The sequence below is a fragment of the Chiloscyllium punctatum genome, chromosome 3 (genome assembly GCF_047496795.1).
Source record: "Chiloscyllium punctatum isolate Juve2018m chromosome 3, sChiPun1.3, whole genome shotgun sequence".
NCBI classification, from domain to species: Eukaryota; Metazoa; Chordata; class Chondrichthyes; order Orectolobiformes; family Hemiscylliidae; genus Chiloscyllium; species Chiloscyllium punctatum.
The window spans coordinates 148,538,064-148,552,554 of record NC_092741.1 but is presented as its reverse complement, the minus strand read 5'-3'; the positions used below and the strand labels follow the sequence as shown (position 1 = coordinate 148,552,554).

At 42.4% G+C, this 14,491-nt stretch overlaps 1 protein-coding gene across 1 annotated transcript in view; it reads right to left on the bottom strand.

Moving 5' to 3' along the window:
- The window catches only part of LOC140454443 (adhesion G protein-coupled receptor F5-like), a 31,163-nt gene extending 20,349 nt beyond the window's left edge, over positions 1-10,814 (bottom strand). The window contains exons 1-2 of the mRNA XM_072549182.1: positions 10,719-10,814; positions 6,518-6,569 (exon numbers count right to left, since the gene is read on the bottom strand). Coding sequence (XP_072405283.1) covers positions 6,518-6,569; positions 10,719-10,814 — 148 coding nt within the window. The remainder of the gene's footprint in view (positions 1-6,517; positions 6,570-10,718) is intronic.
- Between the last annotated feature and the right edge of the window lie 3,677 nt (positions 10,815-14,491).

Sequence of the window (14,491 nt, the reverse complement as noted above, 5' to 3'; positions counted from 1 at the left end):
GGATTAAGAGGGATAATGGGTCAAGTGCTGGCAAGTGGGACTAGATTGGGTTAGGGTATCTGGTCAGCAAGGACGAGTTGGATTGAAGGGTCTGTTTCTGTGCTGCACATCTCTGTGAGTCTAACTCTGGGTAATGCCATTTTTGGAACTCTTCCAGCTTGACTACAAAAATCCCTCTATCTTCGGTTAATATCCAACATTACATTGTGTAAACTGCAATAGTTAGTACATTGCTAGTTTGACAAAACATGTCAATTGAAATAGATAACTGGAAGTACCATTATCTGGAATACAAATTGTCAATACGCAATTAATTCACTTGGGAAACGTACACAAAAATATGAAATATTTCCGTATATGAGAAATGTATCCGAAGTTTTAGGAAAAGAAGCTTTGCCCAACCTTCTTCCCATAAATCACAAACATTTGTACACTGTCCATTTAGATTAGAATTATGACTGCACAGATTTTGTGCTTGGAATCTTCCCATTCTGTGAATGACATGGGCTGTGGAGAGAAATTTATAAAAATCAGGTGAGATGTCCAGTGAGGCCCTTCTTAACATCAAGGCCAAAACATTGCATTCTCTTGTTAAGCCCTTGGTGTTAAAATGGGATTCTAAGCAGTGAGTGGCGAGTGGCCTATAAATTATTACTGTCATAATTACTTAATCTTACCTCATTAATGTGCAGTGTGCCATCTCTCACACATCAGTTAGAAACTAGATGCTGTGAATTCTTGGCATGAAAGGCCAAACAGATACCCAAAGTCTCCACCTCACTGCTTGCTCCTCCAGACCTCTGTCTTAGACACTTGACACCAGCATCTCAGGGCACGCATTATAGGCAGCAGCCGCATAGATAGTGCCATCTGACATGTACCAGCCTCTCCCCATCACCAAGTACACTTCCAAACCACTTACAGTGCTGTACTCCAATGCTGCATTCTGGAGTGGACTGGTATCCATCACTGGAATGTAGCTAGCAAGAGCACTTTGTAATGAGGAGCAGGTGTCCAGCTCACAGATTGGAACAGGCCATATCTTAGGAATCACTCTCTCAGTGTTCACTCATTCACACCTTCCGGAACACTCACAGTATCCCTGCTGTGTCTACTTGTACTTTCCCCCCCTCAGCAGTATTTTAAAGGCTCACAATACTTCTGTCTCACCTTACTGCTTACTGCAGACAGTCAGCTTGTCATGCTTGCACGAGTGGAGAGTGGTGACATTGCTGGTAGAGTATGTTGGTAAATAGGTCCAGCAGCATCCAGAGGAGGGTCAGGTTAAATACTTCCACTTTTCCAATGAATTAAATTGCTGCAGCCCAGTAGTTTAACAAATCAAGGTAGGAACTTTGGACTGGAATGGGAGTGTTTGGAGTGGAAAAGCATCCCTAGAGTAATTAATATTCTTTAAAGGGAATAACTAAGATGTTTACTCTAAAGGGAATTCATGGCAGCACAGCTCAGACCTGTGACATGCATCTTCTGCGCAATGTGGGAAGTTGCAGACATATCCAGTGTCCCTGGCAACCATGTGTGCCAGAAATGTATCCAGATGCAACTACTGGCAAACACCATTGCAGGATTGGAGCTGTACATAGGCTCAGTATGGGGTATCTGAAAAGCTAACATTATCAAGGACAGCACGTTCAGTGAGGTGCTCACTCTGCAGGTAAAACTTGAACAGACAGAAAGGGGATGGATGATCGTCAGGTTCATTGCACCACAGAAGTCTCCAGTGCATAAAAACGAAGAAAACTGGCAGTGTGCTAGTGATTGGGGAATCAATAATAAAGTGAACAGACTGACATGTCTGCAGCCACAAAATAGATTTCCAGATGGCATTTTATCTATCTAGTGCCAGGGTCAAGGATATCTTGAAGAGGCTATTTGAAATGGGACTACTAATTGTAAATATTGTATCAATAACACAGATAAAGAAGGATAGGGTCCTCAAAGCTGAATGTAAAGTGAGTTAGGGCTTAAGTTAGTAAGTCGGATCTTAAAAGTAATAATCTCAGCAGTACTACCAGTGCTACATGTCAGCAAGCCTAAGTATAACAGGATATATCAGATGAATACATGTAGCTGAATGAATGGTCTATGGGTTGGGATTCTGATTGAGGGGATATGAAGACCAGTTCTGGATATGGTGGGACCAGTCCAAACAAAATAGGCTGCAGCTGGGCAAGGCAAAGACCAATTTCTTTAGGATTGGAGATTTGAATCTGGTGCTATCAAGGAGGGTTTAAACTGGAATGGCAGGGGGATAAGAACTTGAACAGGGAGACAGAGAAGGTGGAAAGGAGAGAAATGAAACTCAGAAAAGTAAAAAGCAACAGTGCAATGTAGAGATAAAGGGCTAAAGTGCAAAATAAAGATAACTAAGAATGTTAAAACGTTAAGTGTAAAGGTACTGTGTCTTAGTATGCAGGGCTTTCAAATAAGGCAGATAAATTAACAGTGCAAATAGATAGACACACTTATGGCACAATTGCAATTACAGACATATGACTCAAGGGTGACCAAGGATGGAAACTGAACATTCAAACGTATTCAATATTTAGGAAGGACAGACAAATAGAGAAAGGAGGTGGGCTGGCGTTGTTTGATCTAATTCACGCCCGGGATATTGTGTGCAGATTGGTCTCCTGATCTAAGAGAGGATATATGAACTGGAGGGGTACAAATGTCCTGAGTGGGAGATTTGCTCGTGTGATTCAGAAGGGTTTAAACTAATTTGGCAGGGGGGGTGGGAATCAGAGCCACGTGTCTGAGAGGGGGTCAGTTGCAGACGTGACAGTGACAGGATATATTGAATCTAAAAGAAAGGTTTCTCACGCGATGAAACAAAGGGATAGGTTAAAGTGTGTCTGCTTTAATGCAAAGAGTGTCCGAAATAAGAGTGACGAACTTAGAGCATGGATCAGTACTTGGGACTACGATGTTGTGGCCATAACGGAGACGTGGGTTTTACAGGGGCAGCAATGGGTGCTTGATGTTCCAGGGTTTAGAATATTTGAAAATAGCAGGGAGGGTGGAAAAAGAGATGGGGGTGTAGCATTGCTAATCAGAGAGTGTGTCACAGCTACAGAAATGAAGGTTGTTGAGGAAGGTTTGTCTACTGAGTCAGTATGGGTGGAAGTTAGGAACAGCGAGGAAACAGCCACGCCATTGGGGGTTTTCTACAGACCACCTAATAGCAGTAGAGTGATTGAAGAACTCATAGGTGGGCAGATTCTGGAAAAATGCAAAAGTAGCAAATGTGTTGTTATGAGTGATTTCAACTTTCCCAATATCGACTGGAACCTCCTAAATGTAGATGGTTTGGATGGAGCCAATTTTGTCAGGTGCGTTCAGGAGGGTTTCCATACTCAGTATGTCGACAGACTGACGAGGGGAAAGGCCATTTTGGATTTAGTGCTCGGCAACGAGCCAGGACAGGTGTCAGGTGTCGTGGTGGGAGACCACTTTGGTGACAGAGATCACAACTGCCTCACATTTAGCATAGCCTTGGAAAGTGAAAGGAGCAATTACCAAGGGAAGATATTCAATTGGGGAAAAGGAAATTATAACGCTATCAGACAGGAGTTGGGAAGTATAGACTGGGAGTAATTGTTCCACAGAAAGGGCACAGCAGACATGTGGAGACTATTTAAGGAGCAGTTGTGAGTGTTGCACAAATTTGTTCCTCTGAGACAGGTAAGAAGGGGTAAGGTTAAGGAACCTTGGATGACGAGAACAGAGGAACTTCTTGTCAAAAGGAAGAAGGCAGCTTATGTAAAGTGGAGGAAGCAAGGTTCCAGCACAAATTGAGAGGATTACAGGCTTACTAGAAAGGAGCTCAGAAATGGACTGAGGAGAGCCAGGAGGGGGCACGAGAAAGGCTTGGCAAGAAGGATTAGGGAGAACCCAAAGGCGTTTTACTCATACATGAGGGATAAGAGAATGCTCAGGGAGAAGGTAGGGCCGATCAGGGATAGCGGAGGGAACTTGTGCGTGGAGTCTGAGCAGACAGGGGAAGCTCTAAATGAGTTTTTTGCTTCGGTTTTCACCAAGGAAAGGGAACTTGTTATAAATGATAACTTAGAGGAGCTGAGATACAGTCTTGACCAGATCAAGATTGATGAAGTTGATGTGCTAGAAATTTTGGAAAACATTAAGATTGATAAGTCACCAGGGCCAGACCAGATTTATCCTCGGCTGCTCTGGGAAGCAAGAAAGGAGGTTGCTAAGCCGCTGGTGAGGATCTTTGCCTCCTCACTCTCCACGGGGAGTCATACTGTAGGATTGGAAGGAGGCAAATGTTGTTCCTCTTTTCAAGAAGAGGAATAGGGAAATCGCTGGCAATTACAGATCAGTCAGTCTTACATCTGTGGTCAGCAAAGTTTTGGAAAGAATTCTGAGGGATAGAATTTATGACTATTTGGCAAAGCACAGTGTGTTTAAGGGCAGTCAACATGGCTTTGTGAGGGGCAGGTCATGCCTTACAAATCTTATTGAGTTATTTGAGGAGGTGTCAAGCCAGGTTGACGATGGTCGAGCAGTGGATGTGGTGTATATGGATTTCAGCAAGGCATTTGATAGGGTTCCCCATGGTAGGCTCATTCGTAAAGTCAGGAAGTATGGGATACAGGGAGATTTGGCTATTGGGATTCTGAATTGGCTGGCAGAGAGTGGTTGTAGATGGAAAGTATTCTGCCTGGAGGTCAGTGTTGAGTGGGGTTTCACAGGGGTCTGTACTTGGGCCTCTGCTCTTTGTAGTTTTTATAAATGACTTGGATGAGGAGGTTGAGGGGTAGGTTACTAAATTTGCAGATGATACAAAGGTTGGAGGTGTCGTTGACAGTATAGAGGGTTACTGCAGGCTGCAGCACGACATAAACAGAATTCAAAGCTGGGCTGAGAAATGGCAGATGGAGTTCAACCTGGATAAATGCAGAGTGATGCATTTTGGAAGGTCGAACTCGAATGCTGAATATAGGATTAAAGACAGGATTCTTGGCCGTGTGGAGGAACAGAGGGATCTGGGTGTGCAAGGACATAGATCCCTCAAAGTTGCCACCCAAGTGGATAGGGTTATTAAGAAAGCATATGGTGTTTTGGCTTTCATTAACAGGGGGATAGAAATTAAGAGCAGTGAGGTTCTGCTGCAGCTCTATAAGTCCCTGGTGAGACCACACTTGGAATATTGTGTCCAGTTCTGGTCGCCCTATTATAGGAAAGATACAGAGGCTTTGGAGAGAGTGCAAAGAAGGTTTGCCAGGATGCTGTCTGGACTGGAGGGCTTGCCTTATAAAGAAAGGTTGAATAGGCTCAGACTTTTTTCTCTGGAGAGAAGAGGAAGAGAGGAGACCTGATAGAGGTGTACAAAATAATGAGAGGAATAGATAGAGTCAATAGCCAGAGACTTTTCCCCAGGGCAGTATTGACTGGTACGAGAAGTCATAGTTTGAAGATATTAGGAGGAAGGTATAAAGGAGACGTCAGAGGTAGGTTTTTTTTACACAGAGAGTTGTGAATGCATGGAATGCTTTACTAGCTGTGGTGGTGGAAGCAGAGTCATTGGGGGAATTTAAGCGACTTCTGGACATGCACCTGGATAGCAGTGAGTTGAGGGGTGTGTAGGTTGTTACTATATTTTACATTAGGATCAAGTCTCGGCACAACATCGTGGGCCAAAGGGCCTGTTCTGTGCTGTACCTTTCTATGTCTATGCCTATGTCTATTTGTCATTGAGAGAATGCAGCGCAGATTCTCTAAGCTGCTACCGGAGTTTGGCAGGAGTGGACAATGAAAAGAGATTGGTTCAATTGGTCCTGTCTTCACTAGAGTTGAAAAGAATAAAAATTGATCTGATTGAAACATATAAAATTTTAACTGGAGAGAGTAGATGCAGGGAGGGTGTTCCCCTACTCAAGGAGTCTAGAACCAGGAGTCACTCTGTCAGGGTACAGGATAGGAAAATTAGGACTGAGAAAAGGGAACATCTTTTCACTCACAGGTTTGTCAACTTATGGAATAGTCTGTAACAGAAAGCCAAGACATTGAACATATTCAAGAAAGAGATTGATACATGTTTAGATAATAAAGGCATCAATGGGCATGGGGAGAACGCGTTAGTATAGAGGATCAGTCATGACCATATTGAATGGCAAACCAGAGAGCAATCTATCTACTCTTACTCCTAGTTTCAGTGTTTCTGTGACTCTTGACCATAACCAAACGGGAATAGCCTGAACTGACTGACCTGCCCAAACAGCCAGATGTCTACTACATGAATTTAGTGTTGTTGTTGTAGCTGATTATACTACCTCATGCTATTGTTCAAAATAGAGTAAAGTCCAAACTTGAGCAGGATTTTGGTACCAATGGTACCATATTTTAAGTGTCTAACCTCTGTTATTTGTAAGGTATTGAATATGCTGATGCTAAGATAATAGGAAATTATTTTAGGTTTTACAATAGTACTTTAATCACTGGACAATATAAATGGATGAATATTACTTCTTACCAGTGTTTGCAGCTGTCGATACAGAATTTTTATCCTTTAGGCAAAGGTCATCCTACAAACAGTACAAATGACCAACAACATAAGAATGAAGGATTTGGTTTTCGAATACTTGACATTTTTCTATAGATTTCATGTGGCAGAAAACAGAAGGCAAGACAACAACAATTCTTCATGATTAATTTGGATAGGTATCCAACAATATGCAGAATGGCCAATCAGAAAAGCCATCCAATTTCAAGCAATCTAATCAAATAAATTATTTTAAGATGGTCAGTGAAACTACTGACGAACCAGTTAACGGCCGTTTAAAAGATCTGAAAGAGATCCTCAAGCAGATGAAAAGTTATGTACAACATACACCATATAGCACACATTATGTTCAAATGAATCATATTCAATACCAGAAATTTTCACAGCTCATATTGAAATGCATATGCAGTATACTAGATTATTTACAGTGTGGAAATAGGCCCTTCGGTCCAACAAGTCCACACCGACCCACTGAAGTGTAACCCACCCATTCCCCTACATTTACCCCTTTACCTAACACTACAGGCAATTTAGCATGGCCAATTCACCTGACCTGCACATCTTTGGACTGTGGGAGGAAACCGGAGCACCCGGAGGAAACCCACGCAGACACGGGGAGAACGTGCAAACTCCACACAGTCAGTCGCCTGAGTCGGGAATTGAACTTGGGTCTCTGGTGCTGTGAGGCAGCAGTGCTAACCACTGTGCCACCGTGCTGCCCACTATACTGTATTTAGTTAATCATTATACCAGTGGAAGCAGGGTTCCCCAGAACTTGCAGTTCTACTAATTCTCTCCATTGTTTCCTGTCATCAATAGAAACATCAATACAACCATATTAATTAATCAACCTGATTTTTAAAAATCCTGGGATGTGGGTATTGCAACATTTATTGCTCCTCCTTAATTGCCCAGAGGGCAGCAAAGAGCCAATCACAATACTGTGGGTCTGGAGTTGCAGGTAGGCCAGACCAGGTAATGATAGCAGGTTTCCTTCCCTAAACCAGTTGGGTTTTTATGACAATCAACAGAAATTACAGGTCACCATTAAGTCAGCTCTATATTCCAGATTTTATTGAATATATATGTCACCATCTGCCTGGTGGGATTCAAACTCATAGGCCTAGAACAACAGCTTAGAGTTCTGGAGGGTTAGTCCAGCGATATTACCATTACTTCCCTGGTATCCTTTACGTGGGATTCCTTCATGGATTCAGTCATAATGCAATTAGTGCCTTCATACCATCTGTCAGATTTTATTCCATATTGGTTTACTGTTTCCATCAAACTATACATATTCTTTTGTCTGCCAATCTCATAGAGAATGCTATATTACATTTGCTTGCTTTGCCTGTGATATTTCATTATTTGGCACTTTATTCCCTTCTGTATTCAGCTGATTTGCTCCCCATTCTTTCTGGCAGACCACTAAACCCAAGCAATATTCTCCTTGTGTCCGCTTGGATTTCCTCTCAGGTGTTCCAGTTTCTTCCTACAGCCCATAGCCGTGCAGGTTAGGTGGATGGGCCATGCTAAGTTACCAATAGTGTCCAGTGATTTGTAGGTTAGCTGGATTAGCCATGGGAGAAGCAGGGATAGGTTGGGGGGGGGGTGGTGAGGGGGTGTGGTGAGTCTGGATGGGATGCTCTTTGGAGAATGAGGTAAAAACAATGACTGCAGATGCTGGAAACCAGATTCTGGATTAGTGGAGGGCATCCACAGACCAGATGGCCTCCTTCTTTAGAGAACGTAATTTCCCTTCCCACGTGGTGAAAGATGCCCTCCAACGCATCTTGTCTACATCCCGCACCTCCGCCCTCAGACCCCACCCCTCCAACCGTAACAAGGACAGAATGCCCCTGGTGCTCACCTTCCACCCTACCAACCTTCGCATAAACCAAATCATCCACCGACATTTCTGCCACCTCCAAAAAAACCCCACTACCAGGGATATATTTCCCTCCCCACCCCTTTCCGCCTTCCGCAAAGACCATTCCCTCTGCGACTACCTGGTCAGGTCCACGCCCCCCTACAACCCACCCTCCAATCCTGGCACTTTCCCCTGCCACCGCAGGAACTGTAAAATCTGCGCCCACACCTCCTCCCTCACCTCTATCCAAGGCCCTAAAGGAGCCTTCCACATCCATCAAAGTTTTACTTGCACATCCACTAATATTTATTGTATCCGTTGCTCCCGATGTGGTCTCCTCTACATTGGGGAGACTGCTCGCTTCCTAGCAGAGCGCTTTAGAGAACATCTCCGGGACACCTGCACCAATCAACCACACCGCCCTGTGGCCCAACATTTCAATTCCCCCTCCCACTCTGCCGAGGGCATGGAGGTCCTGGGCCTCCTTCACCGCCGCTCCCTCACCACCAGACGCCTGGAGGAAGAATGCCTCATCTTCTGCCTCGGAACACTTCAACCCCAGGGCATCAATGTGGACTTCAACAGTTTCCTCATTTCCCCTTCCTCCACCTCACCCTAGTTTTAAACTTCCAGCTCAGCACTGTCCCCATGACTTGTCCGGACTTGTCCTACCTGCCTATCTCCTTTTCCACCTATTCATTCCACCCTCTCCTCCCTGTCCTATCACCTTCACCCCTCCCCCACTCACCCATTGTACTCTATGCTACTTTCTCCCCACCCCCCCACCCTCCTCTAGCTTATCTCTCCACGCTTCAGGCTCACTGCCTTTATTCCTGATGAAGGACTTTTGCCCGAAATGTCGATTTCGAAGCTACTTGGATGCTGCCTGAACTGCTGTGCTCTTCCAGCACCACTAATCCAGAACCTCTTTGGAGAATGGCCTGTTTCCACACAGTTGGGATTCTATGATAAAATGTTCACCTTTGCAGGCAATGACATAAAGGAGAATGAGGTTTTGTTCGTAATTTCATTTATAGACATGCACTGACTAAATCTCAACATGTTGTGATAGCTGCCCTACTCATCCTCTATATCATTCAATCAAACGGTATTTTGGAACTTTTTGAGAAAATAATTTTGAGAGCCAGCTTTGATAGCTATCAGCTATATTGCACTGTAATCACATCTTTGTCGTATCATAGATAACTCCTTCCATCGATCTGGGTAGCCTACCAGAAATATGTAACATTGCTCTGTGGAAAATCAGCAAGGATCGCGAGTGACACACTTTCATTGGACCTGATTAATTTTAACTAGAAAGACCATTTACTCACGAATGACTGAGACTTCAAAGGTGGTATCAGAAGAGAGACAGCCACAATTACAAGAAGCATCATCTCCATGGTTTTGAGATTTTCCTGGAAGAAATGCTTTATGAACCCAAATGTTAACCTGAATAATGAAAATGTAGGTTAGCAATTTCCTCAAGGAGGAGAAAGTGAGGACTGCAGATTTCCTCAAGACAAGTTTCTTACCACACAACAGCGAGCCGCCAATTAAAGTGGATCAAAACTTGTTATCAATATTAATTAACTACCTCATTAATATTCAGCTTCTGAACTTAGCAAACACGCCGAACAAATAGACATCAAAAATTCTCAACATGGAGGTGGGAGCAGGTACCTGGTGATAAAGCTCATTACCAGCTGCAAATAACCGCTGTCTTGCTCAGCGCCAGATAACATCTCCAACAGACTCTGCAGTGGATCAGAGAGGTGTGTCGTGGGAGGGATTGATAAATGTCAGATGTCAATGATTGGGGATGTAGATAGTGCCTATGAATCACAGGGTTTTGTGAGCACCAAGGTATGCTCAGAGTGAGTGAGCACTACAACAGCAAGAGTTGAGCCTAGAGATCCAACTGTAATGACAATGGCACAGCTCCAGCATTAAAGAGTAGATGTATCCTACAGATGGATTACAGGTTTGCCAGAATGATTGTTAGAAGCTGGTACATAATGGATGAAATATCCATGAAAATGGGGTACATGTAACCGGTGCCCTTGGAGTGTGCCCTGAGATGTTGGTGCACAATGTCTTACATGAGGCTATTCAGAAAAAGCAGTGAGCTGAATTCTTCAGGTAGCTGCTTTGATTCCCATATCGAGAATTCTCAATGTCTAGCTTGTTCAGTACACTTGTAAGATACGTTAATGAGGTCAATTGCCCCATCAACAATTTGTTTACCAAGTAATAATCCCCTTGAATTGACAACTCATCACTGCCTGGTGAGAAACTCACCACACCACTTGTGAAAGGTATAGATGGCACAATGGCCTTCTGCCACTGAGACGGATCTTGCCGGACTTGTTTTGTCCGATCCTTGCCATAACCCATGTTGTTTGTACCTGCATAAGATTTTGCCCAATGTTTCTCTCACTCACTCTCTCGTTGCTGAAAACAAGTCATGAGCAAAGTTGCTGTTGAAGGAAACTACAATAAACTCCTTTCAGCTAACTGCAAAACCAAGAAGCTCCAAACAACTACTTAACTTCCAAAGTCAGTGCAATTGGAATCATCCACTTTATTAGTTTCACAATTCATTTGTCTTGGACAAGCTAAAGTCTGATTCCTATGTGCTCATTCTATTTTTACTTTTTAGATTTGCATCTCATTTCTAATGTGTAAGTGACATTATATTATTTATTCTTGAATTTTACTAGCTAATTAATTCAGTCTTTCTTTAATTCAAGAAAGCCTGATTACATTGACACCTTTTAAAACAAAGTTATACCTATTTTTCTCTAATCATCCAGTTTAGAGATGCTATTACACACCTGTAGAGCCGGTGGGACTTAAACCAGACCTCCATGGTCAATGGGTAGGGACACCACCGCTGCACCGCATATTTGGGCAGGTAAAGGTATCCACAGGGGAAGTGATTGTTTTTATTAATTGACCTTGTTGCAACTAAACAAGATGGAGACGTTATGTAAGGACGTTATGTCACACAGGAGCATAACTATTTAGGGGCATCCCAGCTGGAAGTGTAATGAATTAGGGATCTTCACCCTGGGCCAACTGTAACATTTTGAATGCATCAAGATCCAATAATATTAAATAAGACAAATGACCATCAAATTATAGAGTCACAGACCCTTCAGTCTAACTTGTCCATGCCAACCCAAGTTTCCCAAACGAAACTAATCTGATTTGCCTATTCTGGGCTCATATCTCTTTAAACCTTTACCATTCATGTATCAATCCAAATGTTGGTTCATCTGTTTTTTCTTATGTTGCTTAAGCAATAACTGTTAGTTAGAACTATAATATGAAGAGACAAAGTTGACCCAGTAAACTTCCCTGAGACTGAATAAATCCTATTTAAAAACTGATTTTCTTTAACAAATATTGATAATACATCAGAAATGAATGTTTGAATAATTTAACTGACCATAGAGAACAAATCAATTATTGAAGTTAGCATCATAAAAAAGAAGTATGTAATTTGCAATGCTGGAAATGTTGCTTTGCAAAACCTGTGAGTTTGATTCAAGGGAATTTTAATTTTTAAAATAATATAGCAATCAATTTTATTCAGTCGCATTTTAATAACACTGGTTGTTTGGATTAAGAGACTCATTCGTGTTGTATTTATTAACTACTCAGAAAAAATGAACACACCATAAAACAAAGCCGATAGAATAACTTATACTCACAGTTTCCGCGGGTACTTCCGATCTTTTTGTTAGACTGTAGATACAACAAGCCAGTAGTTTTGTGATTCTCAATCTAGTGTGATTGCCAGGCATAAGCAATGCTTATAGGTGATGAAATATAGCAACAAACTGATAATCTAATTACATAAGCCAATGCACAATATACTTAACTACCAGAATAACCTCAAACAAATAAAATGTTATCTCACGCAAAGGTATGAAATACATTTGCATTTTGTATCAACCTTTGCAAATATCTGTTCCACTATTGAGGAATTTCAACATTGCATCATGCTTCTATATTAACTTATTAATTAGTGGGCAGAAATTAGATAAAGGGTCCTTTTTGAAGATGGCAGCAGGTGAATAGAGTAGTTCTACAGGGGTTTGAGTTGGGAGCAGAACTATAACCGTTATATATTAATAATATGAATGAAGGAACCAAAGGTATTGTTGCTAAGTTTGAAAATGTCACAAAGATGGGTGGAGGAAGAGAAAGTGGAGAGGCTGCAGAAGGACCTGGACAGGTTAGGAAATTAGGCAAAGAAGTAGCAGATGGTACACACAATGGGAAAATGTGAGAATATGCACTTTGGTTGGAAGAATAGAGATGTAGACTATTTTTTTTAAAATGGAGAAAAGCTTCAGAAATCTGAAGCATAAAGGGAATCTGAGTTCAGGGTCTCTTGAAGTTAGCATACAAGTTCAGTTGGCAGTTAGGAAGGCAAATGTAATGATAGCATAGTACCTCTGGAATGATGAGGCTGTCTCTAAGACTCTGGTCAGACCACATTTGGAATATTGTGATTAGTTTTGCATCCTGCATCTAAGGAAGGATGTGCTGGTGTTGAAGGGGGACCAGAGGAGGTTTACAAGAATGATCCCAGGGATGAAGGGCTTGTCATATGGGAAGCAGTTGAGGACTCTGGGTCTGTACTCAGTGGACTTTAGAAGGATGAGGGGAATCAGACTGAAACTTACAGAATACTGAGAGGCCTGGACAATGTGGATGTGGAGAAGATGTTTCTACTAGAAGGAGAAACTAGGATCTGATGGAACAGTTTCTGGATTAGTGGTGCTGGAAGAGCACAGCAGTTCAGGCAGCATCCAAGGAGCTTTGAAGCTCTTCCAGCACCACTAATCCAGAATCTGGTTTCCAGCATCTACAGTCATTGTTTTTACCTCTGATGGAACAGCCTCAGAGCGAGGAGGTGTCCTTTTAGAACTGAGATGAGGAGGAATTTCTTCAACCAGAGGGTGGTGAATCTGTAGAACTTATTGCTGCAGAAGGCTGTGGAAGCTAAGTCATTGACTGTTTTTAAGACAGAGATAGATAGGTTCGCGGTAAGTAGGGGAATCAATGGTTACAGGGAGGAAGCAGGAAAATTGTGTTATTACACTTATCAGCCAAGATCAAACAGAGAAGCAGATTTGATGAGTCAAATAGCTCATTCCTATCCTATATCTTATGGTCTTATATACAAGATCTAAAAAATCTAATAACCTCTGGAATATAAGGTACCAAAGATTCACAATTATTTGCGTGAAGATGTTTCTCTTCATCTCAGTACCCTCAATCCCTTATTCTGAGACTGTGACCCCAGACATCTCAACCAAGAGAAAATCCTTCCAGAATCTAATTCCTGAAGACTATTTTAATGGTAACATTGGGCTCTTTAGTGCCACAGGTACCAATGCTATGGAAGGTCTCATGAGACACAATGGCAACTGTCTGCCCTGGTTACCTTTGGGATAACTCATGTGATATACCCTTACTGACAGAACATATGCTGAAAATGATCAGGTTGTGTTGTTACTCATATACTGCATAAAGGACCAGTCTCCTGAACGACAGGTGAGATGCTTTTGACTTATCTTCGGTCTTGAGGAGCTTATGGAAGCAATGTTGTGTATTTTTGTTTGGAACAGTTTTGTAATTTTTTGGTTTTGGTAACATTATTGCTGTCACCTGTTGAGAGTGTGGTGCTGGAAAAGTACAGCAGGTCAGGCAGCATCTGAGCAGCAGAAGAATTGATGTTTCACACATAAGCCCTTCATCAGGATTCTCCTGCTCCTCGGATGCTGCCTAACCTGTTGTGCTTTTCCAACACCACACTCTCAACTCTGATCTCCAGCATCTGCAGTCCTCATTTTCTCCTATTGCTGTCACCTGGCAGTAAGATCAAAGGAGTTCTTTGTGCTTTGTACAGAAAGCCTACTGAAGTCATGGAGACTTTAATTATAGTGCATCTTGGCCTGCACCATAACAGAGATGTGAAGCTCAGGTTTGTAGAGAGACAATGCTGTACAGCAAGGGTGGGAGTTAAAGGCAAGGTCTGACCCTACGTTCTGAAG